Genomic DNA, 27,016 nt, shown 5'->3' with positions numbered 1-27,016 from the left:
CCATGGTGCCTTCTGAGTCATTCCAAGGTCACTGCCATCTGAAAAGAGAAGCTTCTCTAACCAAAAGTGAGAGTAGCATTAAAAATGGGTACAAACATTAAGAGAAGTGTTTACCAGGAAGTTTGGTGAGCATAGTGTATACAGTTAGCTAGACACCAGCAGACATTATACTCCTAGGGCTCATGACTATCCTGTTGTAGGTTTTCAGTGTCAGGGATGTATTCCCTTCCATGGAGCATACCTCCAGTCCAATTAGTGGTTTCTTCCATAACAGACATGCCACTAATTGCACCTGTTGGCTCATTTGGCCTGGCTAGCCAATTTTAAGACTTGCAGTGTCCACTGCTAAGTATCTCCATTGGTGATTTCTCTCTCCCCCATTGAATTGCATGCAGCATAGCTTTTTCCAGCTTTCTGTCAGCTGATCTACATGGAGGACGTTTTCAGCTCAGCTCCAGCAGGATTTCTCAGTGACCTTGCAAAACCCAAGTATATGGAGTCTTCAGCAATAGGGTCTTACCATCTATTCCTGCTGGGAAACCAAGGGCCTTAGCAATGACCTGTAATGTTTTGGGGGCATTAGGGACCTCCATGGCCAGCAACTCACTGGAAAGTATCCCATCCCCTGAAATTTTTCTAGTAGCAATCTATGGCTTCCAAGTGTTCTGTTGTCCACAAAAGTAGGCTTCCATATGACTTATTTATATCCTCTTAGATTCTGATTAGCTCTCCCCCTACCTACCTTTCCTTTATGCAATTTCTTCCCTTGACTTCATTTAGGCCTTTTCACCCCCATTAATCTGTTCTTCTACTTACATATATATAATATCATCCTATTAAGTCCTACTTTTTTGTTAACTACAAATTGATGACAATTAAATATGTACCCACAGGAGAACAGATGGATACACTGTTTATAAACAGTTTTAACACTTAATATTTCAATGCTAGGCTGTACCAAAGAGAATAGAGCCACAATTTTTCAACTCTGTAAAAATCAATTAACAAATGTTGAACAAAAAGGCAAGTTGCAAGCAGTTTGTACAATATATATAGAGTGTGATACTGTGTAATAACACAGGGTAGGTATTTCTATATGGTTTTAAAACATGGTGGTAGAGTAAGAATAGGTGCTAAGACCCTATTGCTGAAGTCTCCACATACTTGGGCTGCAAGGTCACTGAGAAATCCTACTAGAACTGAGCCGAAAACCTCCTCCATGTAGACCAGCTGACAGAAAGCTGGAAAAAACTATGCTGCATGCAGTTCAATGGTAGAGAGAGAAATCACCATTGGAGATACTCAACAGCGGACACTGCAAGCCTTATATTTGGTCAGCCAGGCCAGATGAGCCAGTGGGTGCAACAGTGGTACGTTTGTTATGGGGAAAACAACCGCTCTCTACTTGGACCAGAGGGCCCCCTCCATGGGAGGGAATACATCCCTGATACTGAAAACCTACAACAGGAGTAGTCATGAGCCCTAGGAGTGTAACCTCTGCTGGTATCTGGCTAAATGTATATACTATGCTTACCAAACTTCCCAGTAAGTACTTCCCTTAATGTTCATACCCATATTTTAATACTACTCTTACTTTTGGTTAGAGAAGCTTCTCTTTTCAGATGGTGGTGACCTTGGGATGACTCAGAAGGCACCATGGTGCTGAAAAGAAGTGACAGAGGAGTGCTCAGCACCAAAATATCTTTATCACTTCTTCCAAGGCTCAGGGTCCATTGCAGAAGAGGTGGCGGAAAGAATGTAAGAGCCAAGGAAGGGTAGGACTCCTCACACCATGCTCTTCCAGACACAAAATGGCCTGGATATCCATGACCTCACAGTGCCTGACACTACCTACACAAGACCATCCTAAAAGGAGGAAAAGATCATGACATCAAAATAAAAGAGGGAGTGATTGAGGGGGAGGGGATATGATGGAGAGTGGAGTTGCAAAGGTGAAAGTGGGGGGAGGGAGGGAATTACCATGGAATATTGTTTATAATTATGGAAGTTGTCAATAAAAAGAAAAGAAAAATAAATATTTTTTTAAAGTGAGGGGTGTGGTGACACACCCTTGTAATCGTAGCACAGTGGGAGCTGAGGCAGAACAATTGCTGAAAGTTCCAGGCTAGTCAGGTCTACATGGCAAGACCTTGTCTCAGGAATGTAGCTTCCTAGTAGAATGACTGCCTGCATTCAGTGGCCAGCACAGCAAAAGATAAAGTAAAACACAGTAAAGGGCAGAGTATAAACTGTTGGCATATCTAAGTGACTGGATGGATGCTCATTGTAATATTTTTCCCTGGATTCATGAATAAAATATAAAATTTTAAGAGTACTAGAGAGAGGCATTTGCCTGCAAAGCCTCATGACCCAGGCTCAATTCCCCAGTACTCATAAAGCCAGAGGCACGAAGTGTCACATGCATGTGGAGTTTTGATTTTGTTTGTTTCTTTAAGGTAGGGTCTTGCTCTAGGCGAGGCTGACCTAGAATTGGTTATGTAGTCTCATGGTAGCCTCAAACTCATGTCAGTCTTCCTGTCTCTCCCTCCTGAAGGCTAGGATTAAATGCGTGTGCCACCACACTTGGCATTGTTTTGATTTTTTTTTTTTTTTTTTTTTGAGAGAGAGAGAGAGAATGGGCGCACCAGGGCCTCCTGCCTTCCATCACACCATAAACATGCTGGGATTACAAACACCTCTGGGTACAGCTTTAAATGGATTCTGGGGATCACTCAGTGCCTCCTCTATAGCAACCTCTTTACCCACTGAGCCATCTTCTTAGCCCAAGATCTTAAAAAAAAAAAAAAAATTTTTTTTTTTTGTTGTTTTTTACAGAACAAACGCTGTAGCCCAGACTGACCTGGAACTCACCCTATAGTCCCAACTGGCCTCAAACTCATAGTATCCTCCTACCTCTGCCTCTTGAGTGATGGGATTAAAGGCCCAGCACCTAGCTCAAGATCTTGAACTTTACACACATACATATGCACATGCACACACACAGTATATGCATATGTACACATACATAGGTATGCCTGCAGAAAAATAATCTGAAAGGCAAACTTCAAATGTTCATACTATAGCCTATTTATTTTTCTAAATTCTGTGTTATATAATATTTTATATATAATAAATATATACATATATTTATGTATGTATATATGTATATATATATAACATATAAATTTTGTTATCGGGGGAAAAAAAGGTAAAACTTAAGCAAAGAGGCTTGAATGTAATTAGGGACATAATCAGAGTAACCACGCAGGCTATTCTCAACACTGCCCACCGCTCTGCTGGACCCTGTACTACTCATGTTAGGTGCTCTCTTGCCATGCTGTGTCTTGCAGATTGGCTTTACCACAGACCCTCGGATGGCTCGCTCTTCTCCCTACCCTACTGATGTGGCCCGTGTGGTAAATGCCCCCATATTCCATGTCAACTCTGACGACCCTGAAGCTGTCATGTATGTGTGCAAGGTGGCAGCTGAGTGGAGAAACACCTTCCATAAGGATGTGGTCGTTGATCTGGTGAGTGATGTCTGGGCAGTCGTGTCCAGGCAGAATTATCTGACATGCTTCCTTACTATTGGCACCAGAGTCATCTTGGAGCTTTGTAATGTTATACCTCTGGCTGCAGAGTCTTCAGGCCCAGGCTGTCCTCTAAATACTTCCTGGCAGGAGTTCTTTGTGGACCATTATGACTTGTCTAGTCCTGTTATAGGACTGCTTTTTAAATAAAGAGTTTGTGTTCCTAAATCATTCTCAGTTTACTGCCTTCAATAGTGCAGTTCCACTGTGAAAAAGAGAGATGGGATCTTAAACTGTAGAGGAAGTAAATTGAAACACCATGTTGGCATCACATAGGCAAGGTGGCATAGATGCCCCAGTGGTGTTCCTTTTGAAGGACCAGCCATGGTCTTGTGTCTTCACTTACCACTCTGACCAGGTTTGTTATCGGCGCAATGGCCACAATGAGATGGATGAGCCCATGTTCACGCAGCCACTCATGTACAAGCAGATCCGCAAGCAGAAGCCGGTACTGCAGAAGTATGCAGAGCTGCTGGTGTCCCAGGGTGTGGTCAACCAGCCCGAGTATGAGGTGTGTCCTGGGGGCCCTTTTCAGAGTTAGGTCATCCCAGGCCAGGATTCCCCTTAGGACCCAAGTGAAAGCATTTGGAATGTTGACAGCTATAGTGTTTTAGTGCGTAACTTCTTAGAGGTCCAGACTACTGTGATGCTTTGTAAAGGACTTTAAAGCAGTGTTTGAGGAAGAAGGATGTTCTGGAGAAGGTGGTTTGGGGGTGAGGGGTGAGTGAGTAGGCACCACCTTGGTGAAGAACCCATGTGATATGCACATGATATTCTGGCCCATGAGGCAATAGACGTAATTATGTTAGACACACTGGACAGGACCAAGGCCCAGACTGAACAGCTGCTGGGAGACCAGCTCTAGAGCCCACTCCTCTAGAGGCATATTAAGAACTGTAGCAACTAGACCTCTTCTTGCAAAAGAATATAGGGTTTCAAGGACTTGGACTGAGCAGGAGTGCCAACCAGCAGAAGTGGGGAAGAATCTGGTGGGAATGAAGAACAGACTGCTGTGGGCTTCTTACAAGTAGTAAGAGGCTCCACATGCTATGGAGGAGCAGGCCTGAGAGTAGAGTCTGAGGAAGTACTAAGGGTGTGGTGGGCAGGTGTCAGTGGTGCAGTGGGGGTGTGCTGTACTCAGGTGTCCTGTGTGTGCCCAACCTTGCAGGAAGAAATCTCTAAATATGATAAGATCTGTGAGGAAGCATTTACCAGATCCAAAGATGAGAAGATCTTGCACATCAAGCACTGGCTGGATTCCCCATGGCCAGGTGAGCGAGGAATACCACCATACACGGACTCTTGTGAATGTGATGTGCCATGAACCCTCTTCCCAGAAGAAAGCCCCTGTTCCCCTCTGTGTGTCCACAGCCCACTATGGCAGCACCTATCCAGGCTTTACTGTATCTCACTCTTGGCCTCCCCAAAGCTACATGTTGGCTATGGCCAAGGGTCCTAGAAAGACAAAGCTATGCCTCGAATCTGTTTTGCAGATGTCCCTTCTAAAATATGTGGTGTGCCTCAGCCTGTCCTTGTTCTCTTAGGCTTCTTCACCCTTGACGGGCAGCCCAGGAGCATGTCTTGCCCCTCCACTGGCCTGGAGGAGGATGTTTTGACCCACATTGGGAACGTGGCCAGCTCTGTGCCTGTGGAGGACTTCACCATCCACGGAGGTAAGTAACCCTGCACCTGCCTGAGGAGACATTGGCCCAGACCAGCCCCTCTCAAGGACAGTGATTCCTGTCTGTGTCCCTTGTCCATGGCCCAGTAGGTACATCGGTGGTCCTAACTCCTGCTACTGCTTTCAGCAAGGTCCTGCACTTGCAGAGACGCAACTGAGAGGCCACTACTATCCCCACCTTGATACTGTGGTGAAGTCTTTGCTGGGGCACAGGAGTGAGGTGGCCAGATGGCCTAGGCATGCAGTGCTGAGTGCTTGATTTCCACAGGGCTAAGCCGGATCTTGAAGACTCGCAAGGAGCTGGTAACAAACCGCACTGTGGACTGGGCTCTGGCAGAATACATGGCATTCGGCTCACTCTTGAAGGAAGGCATCCATGTCCGGCTGAGTGGCCAAGATGTGGAGCGGGGCACCTTCAGGTAACATTCAGAGACTTCACCCTTTATTTGGAGGTGGGAGGCAGGTGTTCCAGAAGAAAAGCATTTCCAGAAAAGTTACTGCATCCCCAGTGTCTAAGCTGCCTCACCCTCTTTCTGATTTGTTGTGGAAGTTCTGGCATAGACCAGGTTGTCACTGTTGGTGCTGTAAGGCCCTTTACAGTTGGTTGAAAGAGCCACACTTCTGTTACTCATCTTGCCATTCTGCCTCAGCCACCGCCACCATGTACTCCATGACCAGAACGTGGACAAGAGAACCTGCATCCCCATGAACCACCTCTGGCCCAATCAGGCCCCATACACTGTGTGTAACAGTTCATTGTCAGAGTATGGCGTCTTGGGTAAGTCCTGGCCCCTCCCCTCCCTACCTGCCCTTGTGCTGTTAGACTATGCGCCTTGACTGCTGGCTGATATCCTGGACATGTTTTTCTTCCTCATCCATCCACTGTAGGCTTTGAGCTGGGCTTTGCCATGGCAAGCCCTAATGCCCTGGTCCTGTGGGAGGCCCAATTTGGTGACTTCAACAACATGGCTCAGTGCATCATTGACCAGTTCATCTGCCCAGGACAGGCCAAGTGGGTGCGGCAAAATGGCATCGTGCTACTGCTGCCTCATGGCATGGAGGGCATGGTGAGCCCTTCACCCTCCCCACTAAACCCAGGACCTGGGAAGAGCCTGTCTAGAACTCCTACCCAAAAAACCCAAGGGCTTTTGCTGGGGCGTCCCACCCATCTTAGGTGGGAGCATCAAGCCAGTGATTCTGATGTTAAACTCCCATCCTTCAGTCAGTCAGTTCCCATGCCTCCCACCCTGTGCTTTGCTGGAGTGAGAGGGAGAAATTGAATGAACTTTGCCATCAGAGGAGAAACAGCAAGTACAACAGATGTCAGTATGTGAGAACTCCCAAACTTACTTGCGTGTCTGGTTCCAGGGTCCAGAGCATTCTTCTGCCCGCCCAGAGCGGTTTCTGCAGATGTGTAATGATGACCCAGATGTCCTGCCGGTGAGTAGAGCACGTTCTGCCACCCTCCTGCCCTGGGGTGTCTGGTGAGGACACTGGGGAAAATAGTCCATGTGGATGTCCTCAGCTGACCTTTCCTCTGGCCTGGGAGTTGAGTGAGTAGACCCATGTGCCTCATAGTTTCTCTGAAGTAGACTCCCACAAGGCACAGAAAAGTACAGGGGTATGTCCATTTGCTGGCTGATAATGCTGAAAGCACAGAAGCCTCATGTGTACCTTAGCATGAGCTCCTGGACGACTGCACCACTCTGGTTAAGGTAGGAACTGTACAAGAGACTTCACGCCTTTTACAAGAGCTCCAAGGAAACTGCTAGGCATCGCATTTCTGAGAAAGATTAGACTTCACTGTAGGGATCACCTATGTCTCCCAATACCACCTACCCTGTGACAACCAGTAGCCTTCATACTGCTACCAAGGGTTAGGCAGGGCTCAGACTCAAGGATGTGAGGCATCCTGAGGCTCTTCTGCCCCAACTTCCCCCACCCCCAACCAGCTGACTGCTGCTGCCTGGCCTCTAACCATTTCCTTCCATGCCACAGGACCTTCAGGAAGAGAACTTTGACATCAATCAGCTTTACGACTGCAACTGGATTGTTGTGAACTGTTCCACCCCTGGCAACTTCTTCCATGTGCTGCGGCGACAGATCTTGCTGCCCTTTCGGAAGCCGGTCAGTGCTGGAGTCTTCTTGCTCTGACCAGATCTGGACTCAGAATGACCCAGGGTGCCAGCCCTGCTGAATTATCACAGAGAAGGGCCCTGGTATCTGTTATTCTTGGTTGGTTGGGAGAAGACTAAAGTAGAGTAAAGTTGGCAGGTGGTGTCAGGGAGCCTGGTGGTCTTGCTGCAAATACCTGGGCGTGGCACATTTTCATCCCCTGAGCTGTGTCTGCACAGGCTGCAGCGTCAAGTGGGTGTGCAGTCCTTAGTTCAGTGGGGAGGACGAGTGCTCAGGCAGGTAGTCGTAGGAAGTATGTCGAGTGTTGGAAAAGAGGTGAGCCTGAGAAGGGGCTAGAGGAGTCCAAGAAGCAGCTCCTGAGCTGGGCATTAAGGGCTGAATGGAGGTTAGGTGAGGAGGCAAGTGGGAAAAGTTTCCAGGAGGAGGTCCACGGGGGAAGGGTCCAGCAAGATCCCTGCTGTACTGTGATACTACAGAGGGCGGATACAAGGCAAAGGCCTACATTTCTGTGTTGCCAACAGCCTGCAGGCCCACAGAACAGGACAGCTCTGGGACTGGAGCTCCTTGTTACAGCCTTTAATAGAGTGGAAGTACATTGGCTCCGGGACCACTAATTAGAGGCTCATAGCAGGCTAGGACAGCCCTGGAGAGAGGAGACACCCATCAACAGGGGACAAATAGCATAGAAATGGGTGCTTTCTTTTCCTCTTCTGTATCCTTTGAAAGAGACATAGGTTGCTGGGTGTGGTGGTTCATGCCTTTAATCCCAACACTTGGGGAGGGGGGAGGCAGAGGTAGGAGGATTGCTGTGAGTCAAGGTTACCCTGAGACTACATAGTGAATTCCAGCCTGAGCTAGAGTGAGACCCTACCTCGAAAAGAGAGAGAGAGAGAGAGAGAGGAAAAGGAGAAAAGAAAAGAAAAGAAAAGAAAAGAAAAGAAAAGAAAAGAAAAGAAAAGAAAGACATAGGAGCCAGGCTGCCTTTTTGTGTTTCAAAGGTCAGGACTTAGTTGACCCTTTCTGATCTTCCATCTAGAATCTTTAGACCTATTCCATCATGAGCATATTCTGTCTTACAGTTAATCATCTTCACCCCCAAATCCCTGCTGCGCCATCCTGAGGCCAGAACCAACTTTGATGAGATGCTTCCAGGTAGGTGCGGGGTTGGGCGTTTCCCGGACAGTCGGGGGCCCTAGGGGATGTTTGTTCTGTAGAGCTTGTAGAGCTGCTACCTTTTGCCTAGGACTGCTCCGAGGATTGCTAGAGACACCTCAGTGAGTCTGAGAATGCTCGGTACTCATTCCAGCTCATGGGCACAGACCCCAAAGTAAGTTCTTTGTATCAGAGGAAAAGATGCTAAAAAGTGAGGCCTGTGAGGAACACACCAGCCTTCTGGTGTGAAGTGAGATATTTCCATGTTGAAAGCAAGTGCTGACATAGCCTGTAGTCCTCAGGATTCATGGGGCCAGCCTGCTTCCTCTCAGCCACCAAACCCTAGTCTTTTATCAAAGTGACCTCTTTGATAGTTTCCAATTTAATTGTGATAAAATTGATACAACATAAATTTTAATCAGTTTTAACTGTCCAGTTCATTGTCACATCATTGTGCAGTCACCTTTGACTTCTGTAAAACTCTGCCCATGAAATACTCTCCACACACTCCTCCCCAGTCCCCAAACCAGCCAAATTCTTCTTGATGTCCAACAAGAATTATATAGTACAGTTTGAATAGCCTTAATACAAAATGCTTAAAGCCAAAAGTGGTGGGGGTTTTTTGTTTGTTTTATTTATTTGAGAGAGACAGAGAAAGAAAGAGGCAGAGAGAGAGAGAGAGAGAATGGGCACACCAGGGCCTCCAGCCACTGCAAACAAACTCCAGACATGTGCGCCCCCTTATGCATCTGGCTAATGTGGGTCCTGGGGAATCAAGCCTCGAACCAGGGTCCTTAGGCTTCACAGGCCAGTGCTTAACCTCTAAGCCGTCTCTCCAGCCCCAAAAGTGTTTTTTGTATTTTGTCAGATTTTAGAGTATTTGCATATACTCGATGGGAGGTATGTTGGACAGAGATACTAGTCTAAATGTGGAATATGTTTCATCTGTATGTGAGGAATGAAAATCATATCATATTTTCAGTGCAGCTGTGTGTTGGGGGGTGGTATGTGTGTGGTGTTTGCAGCCCTCATCTGCTTCCTTGCAGCAAGGATCCCTGACTTGTGGTCCAAGTGGAATGTCTGTCAGATACCCGCTCTGTAACTCTTCCGCCTGGTTTTGTTCTTACTGTTTCCAGTGTTTACAGGGCTCCCTCAGTTCACTGGTCTCTGCTCACCTGTGGGACTGGGGTCACAGCCATGCCCGCCTCTTTTATTTGGGATCCGGAGATTTGCTCTCTGGTGGTCTCAGGCCCCCTCATGCTTGTGCAAGAAGTGCACCTCATCGCTGAGCCATGTCTCCAGCCTTGCAGCTGTGTTCTAAGTGCAGCCCATTGAGTATGACATGCATTTTCCACTTGAGGTGCAATGTTGGCTTTCAGAGGGTTTTCAGGTTTTGGAGAATTTTTGATTTTGCATTTATTCTTTAAAATAAAGATGCTAGCTAGGTGTGGTGGTGCACACCATTAATCCCAGTACTTAGAAGGAAGAGCTAGAAGGATCAGGCCAGTCTGGGTCTACAGAGTGCCAGGTTAGCCTGGGATAGAGTGAGACCCTGCCTTAAACAGGGGGGGAGGGGAAATTAGAAAAAAGGATGCACAACACATTTTGTGTGTGTGTGTGACTGGTTTTCCATTACTAATTACTAATTTCCATTAGTTAAACTTCTCAAGGTCCATCCATGTTATGCTGTGTATCGTAACTTTCTGTCTTGTGAAGACTAAACAGTATTCATTCTCCACACTTATCTTAGCCAAAAGGCCAAAAAGCAGTGATTGATCAGTGGGAACTGTGGCTGTTTCCATGTTTTAGCTTTTGAACATGACTACATGAATATTCCTTCAATTTCTTGCTTTCAAATCTTTTGATTATACCAGAAGTGTAATATCTAAGTCATATGGTAATTCTACTTTATTTATTATATTATTTATTTATTTGAGACAGAGAGAGAATGGGTGCACCAGGACCTTCAGCCACTGCAAAGGAACTCCAGACACATGCACCACCTTGTGCACCTGGCTTATGTGGGTCCTGGGGAATCGAACCTGGGTCCTTTGGCTTTGCAGGCAAGCACCTTAACTGCTAAGCCATCTTTCTACCCAGTAATTCTATTTTTAATTGTTTGAGGACTTGCCAAACTTAGCATAGCACTGTGGCACTTAACATTATACCAGTGATGCACAAGAGTTCCAGTTGCTCCACATCCTCAATAGTTGGTGTGTTCTGTGGTGTTTGGTTTGTAAAATGTATCTGATTTCTGCATGTTGGTTTTTGCATCCCACTGCTTCACTGAACTGATTAATTTAACAGCTTTTGTTAGTTTTCAAGGTAGGTCTCACTCTAGCCCATGCTGATCTGGAATTCACTATGTAGTCTTAGGGTGGCCTCGAATTCATGGCAGCCCTCCTACCTCTGCCTTCTCAGTAGTAGGATTAAAGGTGTACACCATCATGCATGGATAATAGCCTTTTTAAATAGAATCTGTAGTTTTTTCTTCATACAGGATCATTATCACCTATGAACAGAGATTATTTGACCTCACTTGTACATTTGTTGTTGTTGTTTTGATTTTTATTTAATAGACAGAGGGAGAAAGAGAGAAAATGGGCATGCCAGGGCCTCCAGCCACTACAGACAAACTCTAGACACATGCACCACCTTGTGTATCTGGCTTTTGTGGGTCCTGGGGAATTGGACCTGGGTCCTTTGGCTTTGCAGGCAAGCATCTTGACCATTGAGCCATCCCTCCAGCCCTCACTTCTACTTTTGATCCAGTTCTTTCTTGCCTAATTGCTGTATTGACTTTGTGGTTGTTTATTGAGTAGAAGTGGCAAAAGTGGGTATCTTAGCATTATTTTTGATCTTATAGGAGCCATTTTGAAGAGTAGCCTGCTGTATCCCAGGCTGGCCCTGACAATAATGGATACATGACACTCTTAAGTCAGAGCAAATCCACAGACATCCGACGCCTCAGAAACCACATTTCCTGGATAGCACATGACCTAGCCCAAACTCTTACCCTGAACTCGTACACAGCAGTGGTACATGCCTGGAAAGAACTAGAAGCTGTGCAATTTCTGTTGTAGGAACCCATTTCCAGAGGGTGATCCCAGAAGATGGCCCTGCAGCTCAGGACCCAGACAAGGTTAAGAGGCTCCTCTTCTGCACTGGCAAGGTGTATTATGACCTCACCCGAGAGCGCAAATCCAGAGGCATGGATGAACAGGTGGCCATTACAAGGATTGAGCAGGTAAGATTAGGTGGCCTATCAGCTGGGTGCCAGCTCTCCTCTGGGTGTATTTGAGGGTCTAATAACTTGGAACAGCACCATCGACTGAGGTGGGGAATCCCAGACCCCTGACCTTTCCCACCTGGGACAGCTGTAAAACTTGCCCTTCTAGAACACTAGCCTCCCTTTGTAGAACTGCCCATCCTCCAGATGTGCCTGTCTTGACCTGAACCCCATTCTCTCCCAGCTTTCGCCATTCCCTTTTGACCTCCTTCTGAAGGAAGCACAGAAGTACCCCAATGCTGAGCTGGCCTGGTGCCAAGAAGAGCACAAGAATCAAGGCTACTATGACTATGTGAAGCCAAGACTTCGGACTACCATTGACCGTGCCAAGCCTGTCTGGTAAGACCTTAGTCCCTTCCAGGGAGGCCTGCAGAGCATGCTAAAGGGAATAGGTGATTCCCACATGCTGACTCCTCCTTCTTCACCATGTCTTTCAGGTATGCTGGCAGAGATCCAGCAGCTGCTCCAGCTACTGGCAACAAGAAAACCCACCTGACAGAACTGCAGCGCTTCCTGGACACCGCTTTTGACCTGGACGCCTTTAAGAAATTCTCTTAGATGCTCTTGGGGTTACTTGGGCCGTGGCCTCCCATGTCCATGATGCTCCTTGCTTCTCAAAGAATAGTGCCTCAGCACTGTCTACACTTCTGTCTTTGCTGTGCTGCACACTCCCCTGCTCTCATAGGAATTAGGCTATGGTCCATTCATGTGCTCAGATGCTCCCATGGAGGTGGTGAGGAGCAGGATGAGGAAAGGGACTCCTTGAAGACATCTGGGACAAGGCAGCTTTGGCCCAGCACTCCCCACTGTGTCATCCCCCAGGGTAGGAAGCCCACGTGAGTCCCACGTGGTTTCCCAGGGTGCTAGCAGTCCTTGTCACTCAGCAAGCAACAGATCCAGGACTGTGGATAACATTGCCTTGCTGGGCCTAGCTGAGAAGCCACAGAGGAACTGTAACTATTGAGTGAGCAGAAGATGGTCTGAGGCAGCAGGGAGGCCTCAGCCTCATCCAGCCCAACAACATAAGATCCAACCCACTGCCCTTTGTGGAGCCCAAGCCTTGTGTGAAGACTCTGCCCTACCCACTAAGGCTAGGCTCTGAGTAGGGTCCAGAAACCCTCTTGAGTCCCACAGCCCAAGCACTGGCTGCCCTCTTGGGCTCTTCCTCTCCTCTAGCCTCCTTTCCAGGCACTCCATTTTCTTCCTGCTGTCCCTTGAATGCAACGGAGACTCGGTGTACCCTTTCCTTTGCTATACCATGACAGGTTAAAAGCAGAAGAGGGAGAGGTGAGGGCAGACTGGACCGAGGGAACATCTGCCCCCTTCTTCCCTCACTTAGACCTTCACAGGACAGATTGATTTATTTATTTTGTTTTTTGTTGTTCTTTTTTTTTTTTTTTTTTTTTTTTTTTGAAGACCAAAAACAACTTTGCATTGCATTGGCTTGACCCATAAACTAAGTTATCCATGGCCAACTTATTTGCTGTCATTCTGTGTGCTTCACTTCCTACCCAAGAAACAAGCTTAGCCAGGCCCATCAAACCTGCCTGGGACCAGCACCCTCCTCATAGGCATGGCAGCCATCATCATAAGTAGGTACTCATACAGCTGCAGTCAGCTGCTCTGCCTGAAGCAAAGTTCTCTGTACTCTGGGATGGGCATCCATGTTTAAACTAAATGTCTGGTAGGCTTATCTTGATGGCAGCCATTAGCCTGTGCCCCTTGTAGCCCAAGCAGTTCATCCATCCTAGAGATGCAACCCCACACTAGCATAGGCCCTGAGGACAGATCCTCAGCCCCAGACCCCACCCTGCTCTCTAGATAGCACCTGCAGTCATTTTTCCTGTTGGCTTGAGACATTTCCAGTAACAACTGTCAACTGCTGCCCAGTAGAGCTGGTCTTGGCATAGGATCAGCTGCACACACACATACCCTTCAGAGCTGCAAAGGACAGTGCACCTCTGTACACCTGCCTGTGGTTAACACACTCAGTCCTGCACCTGCCTGGATACACCACAGTTGTGGGTCTCAGATCTGTGTGGACTTATACTCTGAGCCTGCCCTGGGAGGTGGGGGGGAGGAAAAAGGGAGGGAGGGCAGTTGTGTATGCTGGTGAGCTCGGCCTTTGCCATCTTGCCTTAACCTAAACATGGCTCAGGGGTTGAAGAGAATGGCTCAGTGGATTGCTTGCCAGGCAACTCTGAATAACCGAGTTTGAATCACCAGACCTCATGTAAAAACCAGAAACTGAGACAGGCTTCTCTAATTCCAGTAGCCCTACTGCAAGATGGGAGGCAGAGGCAGGAGAATTTTCTGGAAGCTCACACATGAATGAAGAATGAGACCCTCCCTCAAGTGAGGTGGAAAATGAGGACTGACAAAGTTTCCTGACATCCACGTGCATGCCATGACACACGTACACTTGTGTTCATGCACATGAACACACCAAGCATGTTAAAGTTGGCTCAGGGTGGCTCCAAGCAGGAAAGTTGGGCTCACTACATGCTGCTAGGAAGGATTTCCTAGAAAGTGGGGTTTGAATTGGTTCTTGAAGCAGCTCAGTATGGGGTCTACCTCTGACATGGGCTTGCTCTGAGCACCCTGCAGAGAAAAATGGCCTCATAAAGCTCTGGAAAGACCAGTAACAATCGTGCTGCTCTGGCATTGTCTTACAGGTGTTCCTTACACTTCAGTTTTGTTCTAGTGCTGGGGATTGAAACCAGGTTCCTGTGAGTTCTTGGCAAGAGGTCTGCAACCCAGCAGAAACACATCAAAATAAATGACAGGTGCGACTTAACCATAGCTTTGTAGAGTGAGCTCCCAACCAGAAGAAGGTTGAATTAGAGAAGAAAAGTGTTCCTGCATAGGATTCCATGCAAGGATACCTTCTGTAATTTTTTTTTTTTTTTTTGGTTTCTGTTTTTCAATGTAGAGTCTCACTAGCCCAGGCTGACCCACCTACCTGTGCCTCCCAAGTGTTGGGATTAAAGGTGTTTACCACCACGCCAAGCCACATTGCCCATTAACGCAAACTTGGGATGACTAGGAGCATTTCCACAGGCCTGTCCATGGCTGCACTGGGCAAGGAGGCCTTTCCCATAAATCCTACAATAGATAGTGGCTTTCAAAGGGTGTTGTGGGAACCTTTGAAGGTACCTTAGGCCTGATCAATATTCAAAACAGTAAGACCTTGTCTACATTTTGTCTGTAAGGCCATTTGCATCGACAGTGAAAGCAACACAAATCCTTCAGTATCTGCAGACATGAAGCACCAGATTAAAATATTACCATCATAGTCAAGCTGTCACATCCTTTTAAATAAAATTTAAATCAGTTGACCCAAACTACTTCAGATTCACTTCAGAATGCCCTTGACAAAGCAATATAGTTATTAATTTTAATACATGTCTATCCAAAAGGGAAATACCAGGTGCCAAATCTTGAATGTCAGTTCTGGAAACACAATTGTGTAGTTCCTACATTGAACTGGAATCGTTTCTCACATCAAGACATCTAATGGATAGCTGGTTATTCACTCCCAGGTGTTTGGTCAGTGTTTAAAACAAAAGTGAGATTGCCACTTGAGTATTATCATGATTCAAGTTTTGTGAGAAAATGAGAACTTTAGAACATTCTCCCACCACCACAATCTTAGTGGTATCCCTGTACTTAAAGATATTTCTTTTTATTGTTTGAGGCTTTTTTTCCCCCTAAAGATAAATATTTTTGTTGTTTGTTTCTCAAGGTCTCACTGTAGCTCAGGCTGACCTGGAACTCACTAGGTAGTCTCAGGGTGGCCTTGAACTCACAGCAATCCTACCTCTGCTTCCTGAGTGCCACGATTCAAGGTGTGTGCCACCATGCCCAACTTAAAGATATTTCTGAGGAGTGTAGTGATACCTATTTTTGTCACTTTATTCTGAAATACATCAAAATTTGGAAGATTTCTGTACTTCAGCAAATCAGTACTCTTAAATGCCAGTGCATTTAAGTGATACTACACACATGTAAATCAATGTAAAAACACAAAATGGTCCATGCTGTTACTCTTTTTGTTTTTGTTTTTGTTTTTGTTTTTCGAGGTAGGGTCTCACTCTGGTCCAGGCTGAATTAACTCTGTCATCTCAGGGTGGCCTTGAACTCATGGCAATCCTCCTACCTCTGCCTCCCGAGTGCTGGGATTAAAGGCGTGCGCCACCACGCCCAGCCATGCTGTTACTCTTAACAGTACAAAACATGCATTGGTGTGACTTCATTCCATAACTCAGTTAACTTTAAGAAAACATGACTTCAGGGCTGGAGAGATGGCTTAGCGGCTAAGCACTTGCCTGTGAAGCCTAAGGACCCCGGTTCAAGGCTCGGTTCCCCAGGTCCCACGTTGGCCAGATGCACAAGGGGGTGCATGCATCTGGAGTTTGTTTGCAGAGGCTGGAGGCCCTGGTGCGCCCATTCTCTCTCCCTCTATCTGTCTTTCTCTCTGTGTCTGTCGTTCTCAAATAAGTTAAAAAAAAGAAAAGAAAAGAAAACATGACTTCAGTTTTATATATATATAATATTGGTTATTTTGAGGTGGTGTCTCATTCTATGACTTCAGCTGTCATTTGTAAATATCTGCTCCCAGTATATAGCTTCTCCAAGTTTTAAAATTTTGCACTTTTAGCTGGGCATGGTTGTGCACACCTTTAATCTCAGTACTCCGGAGGCAAAGGTAGGAGGATTGCTGTGAGTTCAAGGCCAACCTGAGACTACATAGTTAATTCCAGGTCAGCCTGGGTCAGAGTAAGACCCTACCTCAAAAAAAGAAAAAAATGTACTTTCACATTAGTCTGTGATTCATTTTTTTCTCAAGGATTTCCACCATCTATTCAATTTTTTTTTCAATTTTATTTTTGAAAGTATTTAAAGGAACATTTATTAACTGAAGTCACCCATATCTCAAAGAAGTAAAACTATCCTTATTTGCAGATGGCTGATCCTATGTTTAGAAAACCTTAAAAATGCCACAAAGTCATTAAAATTAATGAGTTTAGTAAAGTTGCAGGATACAAAGTCGGCATAGAAAATTCAAATCTTGGCTGGAGAAATGGCTTAGTGGTAGTTTGCCTGCAAAGCCAAAGGACCCAGGTTTGATTCCCCAGTACCCACATAAGCCAGATGCTCAAGGTGGTACATGCATCTGGAGTTTGTCTGCACAGGCTGAAGACCCTGGCACTCCCATTCTCTCAAAATTTAGCCAGGCATAAAGGCGCAAGCCTTTAATCCCAGCACACAGGAGGCAGAAATAGGAAGATCACCGTGAGTTCGAGGTCACCCTGAGGCTACATAGTGAATTCCAGGTCAGTCTGGGCTAGAGTGAGACCCCATTTAAAAACAACAATAAAAAAATCAGATGCATTTTTTTCTTTTGTATTTTGAATCAGGAGCTCACTCTAGCTGACTGACTTGGAACTCACTCTGTAGCCCTAGGCTGGCCTTGAACTCATAATAATCCTCCTACCTCATCCTCCCAGGTACTTGGGATTATAGGGGTGAGTCACCATGTCTGGATGCTTTTTTTTGGCGGGTTGTGGGGGAGGAAGGGTACAGGGAAACAGAGTCTCATGTATCCTAGGCTGGTCTCCAACTCACTGTGTACCTGAAAATGACCTTGAACTTCAGTTCCCCTTCACCTCCCAAAAGTCCTGGGATTATGGGGGTGTGCCACCATGCTTGGTATATGTGGTGCTGGGAATTTAACCCAGGGCTTTGCACATGCTAGGCAAGGACTCTACCAACTAAGCTACATCTCTAACCTTTTATTTATTTTTTTTAATATTTTTATTTGACAGCCTCAAACTCAACAGCGATCCTCCTACCTCTGCCTCCCGAGTGCTAGGATTACAGCGTGCACCGCCACACCCGGTTTGGTCCCTTTTTTAAAATATATTGTTTATTTATTTGACAAAGAATAAGTGCACCAGGGCCTCCAGCCACTGCAAATGAGCTCCAGACACATGTGTGACCTTGTGCATCTGGCTAACATAGGTCCTGGGGAATTGAACCTGGGTCCTTTGGCTTTGCAGGCAAACGCCTTAACTGCTAAGCCATCCCTCCAGCCCTGATTATTTATTTAAACTATTTTTACTTATTTATTTAGAGAGAAAGAGGCAGAGAGAGAGAGAGAATGAGTGCACAAACAAACTCCAGACGCATGTGCAATCATGTACATCTGCCTTATGTGGGTCCGGGGGAATCAAACCTGGGTCCTTTGGCTTTGAAGGCAAGTGCATTAACCACTAAGCCATCTCTCCAGCCCTTAATTTAATTTAATTTATTTGAGAGTGACAGAGAGAGAGAATGGGTGCTCCAGGGCCTCCAGCCACTGCAAATGAACTCCAGATGCATTTACCCCCTTGTGCATCTGGCTTATATGGGTCCTGGGGAATTGAGCATCAAACCAGGATCCTTAGGCTTCACAGGCAAGTGCTGTAACCGCTAAGCCATCTCTCCCAACTTTTTTTCTTTTTTGATACAGGGTCTTACATCTACTCCATGTGTAACCAAAGATGACTTTGAATTTATAATACTCCTAACTCCTCCCCAGTTCTGTGATTATAGATGAGTGCCACCATGCATTTATGATTAGCACAGCTTATTTGTATAAAATAATGGCTTTTGTGGTGCTGGGAATTGAACCTAGTGCTTTGCACATACAAGTACTCTACTAGTGAATTATATATCCCTATCCTTTTTTAAATTTTTTTGTTTGTTTTTGTTTGTTTGTTTGTTTTACAAGGTAGTGTCTGGCTCTAGCCATGGCTGTCCTGGAATTCACTATGTAGTCTCAGGGTGGCCTCAAACTCTGCCTCCCAAGTGCTGGGATTAAAGGCATGTGCCACCACACCTGGCTCAATTTTGTTGTTGTTTGTTTAGGTAGGTTCTATCTGTAGCCCAGACTGACCTGGAATTCACTATGTTTTCTCAGGCTGGCCTTGAACTCACGGCGATCCTCCTATATTTGCCTTCCAAGTGCTGGATCAAAGGCATGTGCCTATGAGCTCAACCTTTTTTTGTTGTTGTCGTTTATAATTTTGAAACAGGATTTCACTTAGCTTCCCAGACTGGCTTTAAAATTGCTATCCTGGGGGCTAGAGAGATGGCTTAGCGTTTAAGCGCTTGCCTGTGAAGCCTAAGGAACCTGGTTCGAGGCTCAATTCCCCAGGATCCACGTAAGCCAGATGCACAAGGTGGCACATGAGTCTGGAGTTCATTTGCAGTGGTTGGAGAGCCTGGCATGCCCATTTTCTCTCCCTCTCTCCCTTTTTCTCCCTCTCTCTCTCCCCCTCCCTCTTTCTCTCTGTCACTCTCAAATAATAATAATAAAAAAAATTGCTATCCTGGGCTGGAGAGATGTCTTAGCAGTTAAGGTGCTTGCCTGCAAAGCCAAAGGACCCAAGTTCAATTCCTCAGAATGCACATAATCCAGAACCCACATAATCCAGATGCACAAGGTGGCACACGCATCTGGAGTTTATTTGCAGTGGCTGGAGGCCCTAGTGCACCCATTTTCTCTATATCTGTCTCAAATAAATAAATAGAAAATTGCTATCCTCCTGCCTCAGCCTCCTGAGTAGCTGAGATATTGGCTAGTTTTCTCATTGCTACAACCAAATACCTGACAAAAGCAACATAAGGAAGGGTTTATTCTGGCTCAGTCTGAGGGTACAGTCCTGCATGGTGGGAAAGGCATGGAAGCAGGGCCAGGAGGCACATTACATCTGCAGTCAGGAAACAAATGTTCTGTTTTCTTTTGAAGGGAGAGGGAGAGTATTTTCAAGGTAGGGTCTCACTAGCCCAGGCTGACCTAGAACTCACTCTGTAGTCCTACACTGGTCTTGAACTCACGGCGCTCTTCCTACCTCTGCCTCCTGAGTTCTGGGATTAAAGGAATTGCTGCCACGCCTTCCTGTTTCTACTTTTTTAATATATATTTATTTATTTGAAAGAGAGACAGAGAATGGGCATGCCAGGCCCTCCAGCCACTGCAAATGAACTCCAGATGCATGCACCCCCTTGTGCATCTGGCTTATGTGGGTCCTGGAGAGTCAAACCGGGGATCCTTTGGCTTTTCAGGCAAACACCTTAACTGCTAAGCCATCTCTCCAGCCCATGTTTCTACTTTTTATTCAGTCTGGGACCCCAGCTCAAATGATGCTACCTACATTTAGGGTAGGTCTTCCCACTTGAATTAACCCAATCTAGAAACTCCCTCACAGACATGCCCAAGATTTTGTCTCCTTGATTCTGGATCTTTTTTTTTTTCCCCAAGTTGACATTAGTAGCCTTCACAACAGGCCTGCCCCACCAGGCCTGGCATAAAGAATGAGTTTCATCTTGCCGTTTTCATTCATACACATGATGAACTTCAGTTGTATTCACCTAGCCACCACTCTGTTTCCTCCCTCCAAGTAGGTTCCTTCTACTTCATTTTATTTTTTCCCTTTATCTAAATTCCACCAGTGATTTCATTTTGCATTAATATTTGTATGAGAAGTAAAGTTTAGGCCAAAGTTCTTTTTTAATTTCTAGCTCAGAATACATCTTCCAAAGCCATCATGGAAACACTAAGAAATAACACCCAAATTTGAACGAATGTCTGGAACAGAAAACAAGCCTGGGAACTTATCTGTTCTATGGAAGGCAGGTGCACAAGCTGCTGGTCAGTCTGCTGCAGTGAGGCAACTCCAGGGATATGCTGTCTCGCCAGTAACAAAATGACTCTGGCACAACATCTGTCTACTTGCTCAGGCGGCAGCCAATCCCATGTTTACTTCTGAGGAAAACTGAAGAACTAACACGTTCCAGCATTCCTTATGTATGACAGCTTTCCTATCAGCAAGAATGTCAGTTTCATCATGAAATGCGCACTAGGCAATGTCACTCAGTTGGCTTTTCGGTACTTTAAAAGATTCCAGACAATATGATGAGAGCAGGGATCCATGACAGCTGTCGGTTCATCCAGCAGTAGTATCTTTGGATCCCCAAGAACAACAATTCCTAAAGACAGCTTTCTTTTCTAACCATCACCTAGCATTTTAGCTTAGTTATCTTTGAAGCCCTGCATGTCCAAATCTAGTGAAACCTTATTTGAGCACTTCCTGTATAAGATTGTTGGCTGGCATTCCTTTGACTGAAGCCAAACTTGACAAATTTTCTTCTTCTGTAAAAACAAAGTTGAAGCCAGGTGTGGTGGTACATGCCTTTTATCCCAGCACTTGAGAAGCAGAGGTACGAGGATCCCCGTGACTTTGAGGCCACCTTGAGACTACAGAATGAGTTCCATATCAGCCTGGGCTAGAGAGAGACCCTACCATGAAAAACCAAAAAAAAAAAAAAAAAAAAATCAAAGTTTATATATAACTGTGGACAAATGCCAATAATTTTTCGTGCTTCAAACATTTCATCTATTTCTGAGACTGTGTCCATATATAGAAGCAAATCCATCATTAGGTGGGCACAGTCCAAGGATTCATCAGTGTACTTTCTCCTGTCCCACTATGGCCAAGTGTTGCAGACAGCTCCACAATGCTGGAATGATTGTCCAACCCAGATAGTTTATGGGAGGAAGGCATTTATTTCAGGCTTATAGGTCCAGGGGAAGTTCCATCAATGACAGAAGAAGCTGGCTCCCATTCATAAATCCAAGCAGAGAGAGAAACCACCAGCAGCCAGCAAACACCAAAATGCAGGGCTAGGACTTGGAGGGATGGCTTAGTGGTTAAGGAGCTTGCCTGCAAAGCCAAAGGTTTGATATCCCAGCACCCACGTAAACCAGATGCACAAGGTGGCATGTGTGTCTAGAGTTTGTTTGTAGCGGCTGTATAGCCTGGTGTGCCCACTCTTTCTCTCTGACTCTTTCCCTCTCAAATAAATAAATTAAAAATATTTTTTCAAAGCAGCAAAAAAAAAATCTGGGCATGGTGGCGCATTCCTTTAATCCCAGCACTTGGGAGGCAGAGGTAGGAGGACTGCCATGAGTTCAAGGCCATCCTGAGACTACATAGTGAATTCCAGGTCAGCCTGGGCTATAGCAAGACCCTATCTCAAAAACAAATGAATAAATAAAAAGCCAGCAATCATGAACCAGCAGCAAACAGGACCCCAAGAGCGCAGACTACTTGCTACACCTCTGGGCTGGACTCCAGGATCCACCCCCAGTGACACCTCCTCCAGCCTACTGGCTGGAGATCCAAGTTACAAGTTTAATTTTAACACCTGAGTCAAACTACCACATTGAGCAAGGTGGTGATCTGACCTTCATATATGTCAAATGACAGATTTCTCAAAACCTCTCATTTTCACTTTTCTTTCTATATGTCTTCTGAATACCACTTATTCTTATGGCTTCTTGTAAATTCTGAAGAAACAGGCTCAACAGTTTCACTAATATTCCCATTAACATTGCCCTCTGACAACTCCTTATAATTTCTTTTGGTTTTGGACCAATGAGATGGTTTTAGAAAGTATAATGATGACCTCCTTAGGCCAAATTCTCTGGGAATGACCTGATCAAGATAGATAGCCAGGAGGATACAGAAGACCCTGTCAAGGACTAGAAACAGTGGTAATGATCAAAGGACATGGACCTTAGTCAAATTAAAAAATAAAGCACCTGCCAGGCGTGGTGCCGCATGCCTTTAATCCCAGCACTTGGGAGGCAGAGGTAGGGGGATAACCATGAGTTCAAGGCCACCTTGAGAATAGAGTGAATTCCAGGTCATCCTGGGCTAGAATGAGACCCTGTCTTGAAAAACTGGAGAGATGGCTTAGTAGTTAAGGCACTTGCCTGCAAAGCCTAAAGACCCAGGTTTAATTCCTCAATACCAATGTAGAGCCAGATGCACAAGGCAGTACATTCATCTGGAGATCATTTGCAGTGGCTGGAGGCCCTGGTGCACTCATTCTCATTCTTTCATATTTTATTTATTTCTCTCTCTCTTTTCTCCCTGCACTACTTGCAAATAAAATATATACAATCAAAGAGGTTCACTAACTGAAAGAAAAGGCTAAAAGGCCACACTAATGACTTGGGAAAACTTTCCATGAGGACTGTTGAAAGGCCAACAAATGCCACACTGACAAAAAAAATTCAACTATTCCAACATGTTTTGTTTTTTGATTTTTTAAAATGTTTTTGTTTATTTTTATTTATTTGAGAGCGAAAGACAGAGAGAGAGAGAGAGAGAGAGAGAGAGAGAGAGAGGCAGATAGAGAAAGAATGGGCACACTTGTAACATCTGGCTTACGTGGGTCCTAGGGAATCAATCGAACTTCGAACCGGGTGCTTAGGCTTCATAGGCAAGCACTTAACCACTAAGCCATCTCTCCAGCCCTGTTTTTCAATTTTATTTTTTTAAATTTATTCTTATTTATTTGAAAGAGGGGAAGAGAGAGAAAGAAAGACAGAATGGGTACCCCAGAGCCTCCAGCCACTGGAAACAAACTCCAGACTCATATACCACCTTGTGAATCTGGTTCATTTATGTGAGGAGTTGAACCTTGAGTCCTTTGGCTTTGCAGCAAGTGTCTTATCAGCTAAGCCATCTCCCCAGCCCTATTTTTTTTTTTAATTTTTTTGAGGTACAGTCTCACCCAGGCTGACCTGGAATTCACTATGTAGTCTCAGGGTGGCCTTGAACTCATGGTGATCCTTCTACTTCTGCCTCCTGAGTGCTGGGATTAAAGGCATGAGCCACCATGCCTGGCTATGTTTTCATTTTTTTAAGTATTTTTTGTTTTGTTTTGTTTTGTTTTTCGAGGTAGAGTCTCACTCGAGCTCAGGCTGACCTAGAATTCACTCTGTAGTCTCAGGGTGTCCTCAAACTCTCGGTGATCCTCCTACCTCTGCTTCCCGAGTGCTGGGATTAAAGGTGTGCGCCACCATGCCCAGCTTTAAGTACTTTATTTTTATTTATTTATTTGGCAGAGAATGCAGGAGAGAGAGAATGGGCTCAGCAGGGCTTCTGGCCATTGCAAACGAACTCCACACATGCGCACCCCCTTGTGCACCTGGCTCACGTGGATCCTGGGGAATCCAACCTGGGTCCTTTGGCTTTGCAGGCAAACACCTTAACTGCAAAGCCATCCCTCCAGCCCAGTGTTTTGATTTTTAAAAAAATGTTTACTTATTTATGTGTGTGTAAGAGAGAACAGGCATACCAAGACGTCTAGCCACTGTAAATGAACTTCATACACTTGTATCACCTTGTGCATCTGGCTTACGTGGGTACTGGGAAATCAAACCTGGGTCCTTGGGCCTTGCAGGCAAGTGTACCTTAACCACCAAGCCATCTCTCCAGTTCTGTATTGATTTTTTTTTGTTGTTTTTGTTTTTGTTTTTTTTTTTTGGCTGGCCTTGAATTCATGGTGATTCTCCTCCCTCTGCCTCCTGAGTGCTGGGATTAAAGGTGTGCACCATCATGTCTGGCTCTCTGACACCTCTTTTTCTAAAAAAATCAATACGGCTAGGCATGAGTTTGAAGCTACCCTGAGACTAGTGAGTGAATTCCAGGTCAGCCTGGACTAGAGCAAGACCCTACACCTCAAATAAAAAGAAGTGTCAGCATTAAAGCAAAATATCCAGATGACAATCCATACACGAAGACCAGCAGAACAAGGCTACTGCTCTGAGGGGACAAGGAAGAAGCTGTGGCAATGAGCCAGGCGTGGTGGCACCCACCTTTGATCTCAGCACTCAGGAGGAGGAGGTAGGAGGATCACCATGAGTTCAAGTCCACCCCGAGACTACAGAGTAAATTTCCAGTCAGCCTGGGCTAGAGTGAGATCCTACCTCAAAAAAGAGGGGAAAAAAGCCATTAAGCTACGAAATGACACCGAGGAACCTTATACCTATGCTGGTAGGTGAAAAAAGCTGACCTGAGCAGAGCTGACTGCCTCCCACTCTGTGGCACAGTTTGCAATAGCATACGCACTCCAAGCCAGTCCAGGCCGGATGGCCCTCTGCTATTCTGGTCCTGGATCTACAAACGTGCTTGAATGGACACTGATTATGAAGAATGGTCACTTAGGGGAGGAGAAAGCTAATTCATTGTGTTGTGTGGAGGTGGGTGCAAGTGCATTTCGGTACAAATGGGGGTCCCAGGTTCCCAACGGGTTGTAAGACGCTTTGTTTAAGAGAAGGGTATGGTCACTACTCAAGCCCAGCAGTGTTCTGGTGGCTGAACGCTCCCTTTGCCTGCCTCACACGTGTGTCTTTTGTAGCATTTGCAGTTTATAGCCATTGTTTGAATCTTTCTCAGCTGTTTTCTCTCTCCTCTGATTGTGATAGCTAATCTTGATAGTCAACTTGGTTGGATTGAGAAACACCTAGAGATTAGTAAAGCACATCTCTGGGTGTGTCTGCGGGAACATTTTTGGAGCTGACTAGATCACGAGTCTTAATATAATCATATATTCAACTTTTTCTTTTTCAAGGCAATGTCTCACTCTAGCCTAGGTCGACCTAAAGAACTCACTCTGTAGCCAGTGGCTGACCTTGAACTCACTGAGATTGTCCTACCTCAGCTTCCTGAGCACTGGGACTAAAGATGTTTACCATCACCCTGGCTCAATTCCAATTTTAAACTATTGAGTAGAACTGTGAAAGATGGGACCTGGGTGGAGGAAATGGGTTTGGGGTAGGGGGAGATGAATACTTTTGAAAAGTTTACCTTTATTATTAAAATTTTCTTCTTGTTTTCATGGTAGAGTCCCACTGTAGCCCAGGCTGACCTAGAACTAAACTCAGTAGCCCAGGCTGGCCTGAAACTCATGGCAATCCTCCTACCTCAGCTTCCTGAGTGCTGGGGACTAAAGGCGTGTGCCGCAATACCTGGCTTTAAAAGTATATTTTGCCAGGTGTGGTATCTCAAACCTTTAATCCCAGCACTCAGGAGGCAGAGGTAGGAGGATTGCTGTGAGTTCAAGGCCATCCTGAGACTACAGAGTGAATTCCAGGTCAGCCTGGGCTAGAGTGAAACCCTACCTCGAAAAACAAAACAAAAAACAAACAAACAAAAAAACCTTCACAGTTATAGGCTGATTAAGAACTGGACACAGGACTGGAGAGATGGCTTAGCAGTTAAGGCACTTGATGGCAAAGCCAAAGGACCCAGGTTTAATTCCCCAGTACCCACATAATGCCAGATGTACAACATGGCACATGCATCTGGAGTTTGCAGTGGCAAAAAGAACTAAGCCGGGTGTGGTGGTGCATGCCGTTAATCCCAACACTCAGTAGGCAGAGGTAGGAGAATCACTGTGAGTTCAAGGTTACCCTAAGACTATGTGGTGAATTCCAGGTCAGCCTGGGCTAGAGTGAGACCCTACTTTGAAAAACCAAAAAAAAAAAAAAAAAAAGAGAGAGAGATAAAAAACTGGATACAATCGTCATTCCTCCACTTCTCTCTTCTTTCCCTCTTACATTACTTTCTTTTTTCTTTTTTTTTAAATTTTTTATTTATTTATTTGAGAGCAACAGACACAGAGAGAAAGACAGATAGAGGGAGAGAGAGAGAATGGGCGCACCAGGGCTTCCAGCCTCTGCAAACAAACTCCAGACGTGTGCGCCCCCTTGTGCATCTGGCTAACATGGGATCTGGGGAACTGAGCCTCGAACCGGGGTCCTTAGGCTTCACAGGCAAGCACTTAACCGCTAAGCCATCTCTCCAGCCCACTTTCTCTCTTTTTTCTCTGTCTTGTCCCCTTCTCTCCCATTACAATAGTCTTAAACTGAAAAAAAGAATGGATACATTTTTGAGAAATGTGCTACTTGGACATTTCTGGTTGTGAAACATCATAGAGTAAACCTACATAGACTAAGATGGTTACAATGTCACTAGGAAATGTAGTAGTATCACCATGAAATGTGCAATCTGTCCTTGACCAAAATGTACGTCCATGTGGCAAATGGCTATATATGCCAGTCTCAACCACACAGAGACAGAGCTGGGAGCCCTCAGTGTATGGTGTGTGGGTAGCATATGTGAGTTTTCTTTTTTTTTTGTTTTTTCGAGGTAGGGTCTCACTCTAGCTAGGGCTGACCTAGAATTTAGTATGTAGTCTCAGGATGGCCTTGAACTCACAGCAATCCTCTTACTTCTGCCTCCTGAGTTGGATGAAAGGCACGTA

The 27,016-nt window shown here is 45.5% G+C and overlaps 1 protein-coding gene across 4 annotated transcripts in view; it reads left to right on the top strand.

The window, feature by feature from the left end:
• Ogdh (oxoglutarate dehydrogenase) overlaps positions 1-13,327 on the top strand; it is an 83,883-nt gene extending 70,556 nt beyond the window's left edge. For all 4 annotated transcript variants that reach the window (XM_045135638.1, XM_004652908.2, XM_045135639.1 and 1 more), the window contains 13 exons: positions 3,351-3,530; positions 3,949-4,101; positions 4,759-4,861; positions 5,135-5,263; positions 5,540-5,690; positions 5,922-6,049; positions 6,160-6,338; positions 6,640-6,711; positions 7,270-7,398; positions 8,487-8,559; positions 11,643-11,806; positions 12,033-12,187; positions 12,286-13,327. In XM_045135638.1, the coding sequence (XP_044991573.1) occupies positions 3,351-3,530; positions 3,949-4,101; positions 4,759-4,861; positions 5,135-5,263; positions 5,540-5,690; positions 5,922-6,049; positions 6,160-6,338; positions 6,640-6,711; positions 7,270-7,398; positions 8,487-8,559; positions 11,643-11,806; positions 12,033-12,187; positions 12,286-12,406 (1,737 nt within the window). In that variant the 3' untranslated portion in view covers positions 12,407-13,327. The remainder of the gene's footprint in view (positions 1-3,350; positions 3,531-3,948; positions 4,102-4,758; positions 4,862-5,134; positions 5,264-5,539; positions 5,691-5,921; positions 6,050-6,159; positions 6,339-6,639; positions 6,712-7,269; positions 7,399-8,486; positions 8,560-11,642; positions 11,807-12,032; positions 12,188-12,285) is intronic.
• The last annotated feature ends 13,689 nt before the right edge of the window (positions 13,328-27,016 follow it).

Source organism: Jaculus jaculus, chromosome 16 (genome assembly GCF_020740685.1).
Source record: "Jaculus jaculus isolate mJacJac1 chromosome 16, mJacJac1.mat.Y.cur, whole genome shotgun sequence".
Taxonomy (NCBI): Eukaryota; Metazoa; Chordata; class Mammalia; order Rodentia; family Dipodidae; genus Jaculus; species Jaculus jaculus.
The sequence above is the reverse complement of the archived record's forward strand: the minus strand, read 5'-3'. Positions and strand labels throughout refer to the sequence as shown.